The sequence below is a fragment of the Gossypium hirsutum genome, chromosome D08 (genome assembly GCF_007990345.1).
Source record: "Gossypium hirsutum isolate 1008001.06 chromosome D08, Gossypium_hirsutum_v2.1, whole genome shotgun sequence".
Lineage (NCBI taxonomy): Eukaryota > Viridiplantae > Streptophyta > Magnoliopsida > Malvales > Malvaceae > Gossypium > Gossypium hirsutum.
This window is the reverse complement of record NC_053444.1, coordinates 620,620-626,845: the sequence shown is the minus strand read 5'-3', so window position 1 is coordinate 626,845 and position 6,226 is coordinate 620,620. Positions and strand designations below refer to the sequence as shown.

General features: G+C 31.7%; 2 protein-coding genes across 2 annotated transcripts; both read left to right on the top strand.

Annotated features, from left to right (window-relative positions):
• Positions 1 to 213: 213 nt before the first annotated feature.
• LOC107932512 (60S acidic ribosomal protein P2-1) lies at positions 214 to 2,822 on the top strand. Its single transcript, XM_041099330.1, has 4 exons — positions 214 to 466; positions 1,355 to 1,584; positions 1,671 to 1,737; positions 2,667 to 2,822. The coding sequence occupies exons 1-3, from the start codon at positions 379 to 381 to the stop codon at positions 1,695 to 1,697; spliced, it is 345 nt and encodes a 114-aa protein (XP_040955264.1). The 5' UTR covers positions 214 to 378; the 3' UTR covers positions 1,698 to 1,737; positions 2,667 to 2,822.
• A 1,098-nt stretch (positions 2,823 to 3,920) lies between these two features.
• On the top strand, positions 3,921 to 5,696 carry LOC107932513 (60S acidic ribosomal protein P2B). Its single transcript, XM_016864540.2, has 3 exons — positions 3,921 to 4,160; positions 5,170 to 5,399; positions 5,486 to 5,696. Exons 1-3 carry the CDS (start codon positions 4,073 to 4,075, stop codon positions 5,510 to 5,512), a joined length of 345 nt encoding a protein of 114 aa, XP_016720029.1. The 5' UTR covers positions 3,921 to 4,072; the 3' UTR covers positions 5,513 to 5,696.
• The last annotated feature ends 530 nt before the right edge of the window (positions 5,697 to 6,226 follow it).

Here is a 6,226-nt window from a genome sequence, read left to right as displayed (position 1 = left end):
ATTTTTGAATAGTTGGCGATGAAAAAAGAAAATTTTGATAGTTTAGTGATTATTTTATAATTTTTTATTATTAGGTGATAAAAAATAAATTTATTAATAGTTGAGCGATTAATAATATAGTTTACTCTCAAAATATGAGCTTCAGCCCAAATATACTGGTTGAAGCTTCTAAGATGGGCTCAAAGAGCACCCATCAACCCGTAAAATCGGGCCTTTAATTTTAAAATCAACGGCTGAAATTAAATCAAACGGCCACGATCTGAAAAACAAAAACCCTAGCTAGAACACACATTTTCATCCTTTCACTGCAAACCCTAGCCTTCTTCTTTTTCCTCCGCGGCTACATTTCCACTCTCGTTCCCGAGATATCAAAGTAAAATGAAGGTGGTCGCCGCCTACTTGCTTGCCGTGCTCGGAGGAAACGCTTCTCCTTCCGCCGATGACTTGAAGGTTATTCTCGGATCAGGTCATTTTTCTCACTCTTTTCTCTTTTACTCTATTTGCTCTCTCTGTTTTTGAAATCTGACGGTGCTTGTTTTGGATGATTTTATGGTCAATTTAGCTACGGAATTTAGGGAAATTTTCCATGTTGTAATTTTTGTATTCTCAATCTTTTTAGTTTATGTTCATTTTTCGTTGTACTTGTTTACATTAATTTGGAATGGTCAAAATATGTCGTCGGTCATTGTGTTTTAGCATTATTTAAGAATCAGTCCCTGTACATAGTCTTTTATTTTCAATTTAAAAATTCTAGTCTAGTCGATGACTTTAAAAGTATTTTCATTTTCACGCCTTAGTTGGATTTGAACGGAATTTAGGGAAATTTTCCATGTAATTTTGGATTCTTAATTTTTTAGTTTGTGTTCATTTTTCGTTGTACTTGGTTATATTAATTTGGAACGGTTTAAATATGTCGTTGGTCCTTGTATTTTAGCAAATTTTAAGAATCTGTCCTTGTTCTTAAATGTTTTTTTTCAAATTAAAAATTCTAGTTCAATAGATGACATTGATAGTATTTTCCTGTTAAAAACCTTACTTTCAAATATGCTTATTGATTTAATAATAATTTGATTCTAAAGTTTGTATGATTACATGTGTATTGATGGAAAATTTTGATTGATATTACAAACTGCTGTCGACAATTGGATTAGGATTCTAAATTTTAAAAAAAGGAGGATTTAGTTATAGATTTTTAAGTATAAGGATTAAATTCAACTGCATATTTAACCATTTGGAATCGTAAACTTTATCATATAGTAGGCAAAATGATGAATTGGGAATTAAGTTCTTGGCGAATTCTTTAGCATTATGAAGTCAAATAAATGTGTGATTGTGTGTGTTCTAAATTCTGCAGTTGGAGCTGAGGCTGATGATGATAGGATAGAGTTGCTATTGTCTGAAGTTAAAGGCAAAGATATCACCGAGCTAATTGCAAGTGGAAGGGAGAAGTTGGCTTCTGTTCCTTCTGGTGGTGGTGCTGTTGCGGTTGCCGCTCCTACAGCTGGTGGTGGCGGCGGTGCTGCCGCACCTGCCGCTGAGGCCAAGAAAGAGGAGAAGGTCGAGGAGAAGGAAGAATCTGACGACGTAATCACTTCCTACTTAGAAGTTAAAACCTGCATTGATTCTTAAATTGGCCTGTTCTTCACTAATGCAATTTCGTTTCGATGCAGGATATGGGTTTCAGCCTCTTTGACTAAGCAAGCAAAGCAAATATCAATGCTTAAAGATCCCTCATACGTAAGTTCCTTTATTGTTGATGTTTTGGCTTTGTAGTTGAACTTGGTCTTGGCTCGGATCTTTTTTCTTTGAGAATGTGTGGTTAATGACATTAACATCTCGGTTATAATTGTGGATTTCTGGATTACATTTTGAGTTTTGCTGAATGACTGTTGATACTTATATCATGTTCTAGCTATAGATAATGCGGTTTTGACCCTCCGGTGGCTGAACAAATCTCTGGTAGTCTTTTTTTCATTAAGCTAAACTAACATATTCTAGGCCTTATATATTTCGTGTCAATAGCGTTGTGAATTATTTGTGTTGGGTTAGTTTCATTTTTTGGGTTTGGGGTATGGTTTTATTTAGTCTGGTCATTTCATGTTTTGGTAACTTTTGGCTCCTTGCAATATTTTAATAACGAACCAGAGCTCAAACTGGTAAAAGTATCATAGAGGCCCTAGAAGTTCGATTGCATTTTGTCCTCACTACCCAAAGAATGAGCAAATTAATCCGTATATGTTTGATCAAAGAGCAAATTGGTCATTTCTATTAATAATTTTATCAATGCGTACAATTAAAAATTAGTGTGATTGACGGAATAACTAGACAACGATATGTGTGTTGATGTACATGGATCAAGTTTTAACCGTAGAAATGGATGAAATTTTTAACAGAAAGATTAATTTTTCTCTTTGCTCTAACGTACAGAAACTAATTTGCTCATGTTTTAAATAGAGGGAGCAAAATGATTCCAACTCCCAATTCAGGGGTCTTCATAATATTTTTACCTGCTCAAACCAGTCAAACTTCCGATTCATCGACAAAAAACCATAAGACATTAAAGCAACTATATGCTTTTCTCCAGTGATATAATTTATATAATTATAATAATATTAATTCTCCCATTGTTCTCCTCTGCTGATTTATATATATATGTATGCTTGCAGGTTGAGGAACAGCTGATCTAAACCAACTTCTTTTTGGGCAATGTTTTGTCACTTTTTATTTTTATTTGTTATGATAATGATATAAGTTGAGAATTTAAGATTGTTTTTTCTTTATGTTTTGGATTTTCTTTTTGAATGCACTGCAAATTTCATGCATCTTCAAATTTTAATGGTATTTTGATTTTAGGGTTTATTTGAAATAATTTTAAATAAGATATAAAAAATAATATCAGACAAAGTATGATATGAATTTATATTATAGAGGAAATTTATAAAATTATATGATATTGATATAAAAAGTTATATTAATATCGAATGTGTTTATGAAAGGTTTTTGTATTAAGAGTTAAATTGTATTTTGGTTTTTTATTAAAAAATGAGTAAATTAATTTTTGTATTAAATCAAAGAGTAAAGTAGTTTATTTCATTTAAAAATTAGTGTGGTTCAATAATCAGACAGTTACATATGGCGTGTTTCATGTGTTACATGTTAACATATAAAAATTGATTTTTAGAAGAAAAATTGATAAAAATTTTAACAAAATGATTAATCTAGTCTTGATCAATCATTTAGAGATTAATTTATTTATTTTTTGAGTAAAGAGATCACACAATTTAACTTTTAATGTACAGGTCTTCGTGATATTTTTATCCATATTTGTGCTTAATAAGAATTTTCTTAATTAAATTGATTCTAACACCAAATTCAACTAAAAAATTTATACTATAATCTGCATCTGATGCCACTAAATTATTAGATTACATTTTGGTTAGTTAATTTTAAAAAGTTATAAAATAGTTATTGAATTATTCGAAAGTTTTCATTTAAATCATTAGTTTGTTAAAATTGTTGTTCTTGTTGTATGACATTCTATGTTCACATCATCTAGATTAATCGAAAACTCTCATTTTCCTTCTCTTCTATTATTCAGTTTTTCATTAAAAAGTTTTCACCATAATAAATCTGTAAATTATAATTTAAACAACTTTTTTCTTCGATCCCGAAAATTATTTGTCAAATTGATTAGAATATATATATGTTCTTTTACTCGTCGATGAATACTGATCCGTCGTATTAATTATTGAATCGTTACATTTTGTGTTGTACCTCAAATTTTATAATTCAATTTCTATAGACTTTAAATAAAAAATATGGGCTTGAGCCCATTTACGCAGGTAGAAACTTCAAAGATGGGCTCAAAGAGAGCCCATCAAACCGTAAAGTCGGGCCTTTAAATTCAACGGCCGAAATTAAATCAGACGGCCACAATAGAAAAATAAAAAAAAACAAAAACAAAAACCCTAGCAACACACTATTTCATCCTTTCTTACAGCAAAGTGCAAACCCTAGCTTCTTCGTTTTCCTCCGCGGCTCCATTTCTCGTTCCCTCAATATCAAAGTAAAAATGAAGGTGGTCGCCGCTTACTTGCTCGCCGTACTCGGAGGAAACGCTTCCCCTTCCGCCGATGACTTGAAGGTTATTCTCGGATCAGGTAAATTTTCTCATTCTTTTTCTTTAATCAGTTTATTTTATATTTGGAACGTCTTTGATCTGAGGTATTTTTCTTGGATGATTTATGGTAAACTTAGCTATGTTATTTTATTTTCATTTTTATGCTTTATTTTTCGATTTGAAATCTCTCTGATCTAACGCTATTCTTTATTTTTATTTGATTAAATTCTTCTATTAGTTTCTGTACTTCTCAAAAATTTTGGATTTAGCCCCTATACTTCTGTTTGATCTAGTTTAGTTGTTGTATTTTTCTAATTCGAAATTCTAGCTCTCTCCCAAACGGTAATAGTTAAATTTGTTTAGTTAAATTCGATTGTTAGTCTTCTATTTTGCGTACAATCGTAGATTTGTTCATTTTTTTAATTAGACCATTGTAATTCTTTATAACAAGACCTATGTCATTACACATATGATAATATCCTTATAGCATTAGATTTTAGAAATGGAATAATTTAACAGTTATAGTTTGTTGAGCACTAAAATTTTAATATTTAAAAATACAGGGACTGTTTGCAGAATTTAACTTTTTTATTTTAGTTTAAGCACATTTTTAATTGTACTTAATTCTAGCAAAATTTAAGATTAAGTTCTTTGTATTTAAAAGTAAAAATTAAATCTTCTCTACTATTATTTTTTATTTTTAAAATTCTAGTCCCATTTTTCGTATTTTTCCATCAGAATTTGCTTATTATCAGGTATGCATATTGAGTTTATACTTCATAATGATTCGTTTCTGTATTTTGTACCATTACATGACTGTATTGATGGTAAATTTTAATTAAAATTACATATGTTTGTCTATCAATTTAATTAGGATTTTTAAATAAAAAAAATAAATATTTTTTTTAATTATAAGGATTAAATCTCAAACTTTGTTGCTTATTGTGATAATTTGGGATCGTAAACTTTATCGAATAGTAGGAAAAGTGGCAAATTAGGAATTAATTTCTTGGTGAATTACTCGAATGATTTTTTTTTAAATGTTGCAGTTGGAGCTGAGGCTGATGATGATAGGATAGAGTTGTTATTATCCGAAGTTAAGGGCAAAGATATTACTGAGCTAATTGCTAGTGGAAGGGAGAAGTTAGCTTCCGTTCCTTCCGGTGGTGGTGCTGTTGCGGTTGCCGCTCCTGCAGCTGGTGGCGGAGGCGGCGATGCTGCACCTGCAGCTGAGGCCAAGAAAGAAGAGAAGGTCGAGGAGAAGGAAGAATCCGACGATGTAATCTCGTGTACTTAGAATTTTTACGATTTGTATTGATTCTTAATTGGCTTGTTATTCACTAATCCGATTTCGTTTCAATGCAGGATATGGGTTTCAGCCTCTTCGACTAAGCAAGCAAAGCAAATATCAAGGCTTTTTAGGGTCCCTCGTATGTAAGTTTTCAATGTTTTGGATTTTGTAGGTGGATATGGTGTTAACTCTTCTCGGATTTTGTTTGAGAAAGTTTTAGTTAATGACATTAACATTTTGGTTATAATTGCGGCTTTCTGGAATACATGGTTGAGTTTTGTTGAATGATTGTTGATTCTATTATCGTGTTCTAGCTATGATAATACGGTGGCGATCTGCCGGTGGTTCGATAATTCTATGGTAGTCGTTTTTATTAAGCTAAACACATGTTCTAGATTTTAGATATTCTTGTCATTAGTACTATCAATTAGGCGGGTTGGGTCATTTCGGGTTTTGGTAATTTTTGGTTACTTGCAATGTTGGAGCTCAAACTAGTCAAGCTTCTGGTTTCTAGTTCAACATTAACTAATGGAAAATTCAACACTCCACTCTTCAGTTCAATTGGTTTGTCCTATCCAGTTCCAACATTGGTTACTTGTTCAGGTTGTTTTACTTTCGAGATTGAGGCCCTGTTCTTCATTGCTTTTGAGAAGTCAAAAGTGCCTTTTCACCGCAAGAGCCAAAAGTACTATCAATTAGGCGGTTGGGTCATTTCGGATTTTGGTAATTTCTGGTTACTTGCAATGTTGGAGCTCAAACCAGTCAAGCTTCTGGTTTCTAGTTCAACATTAACTAATGGAAAATTCAACACTCCA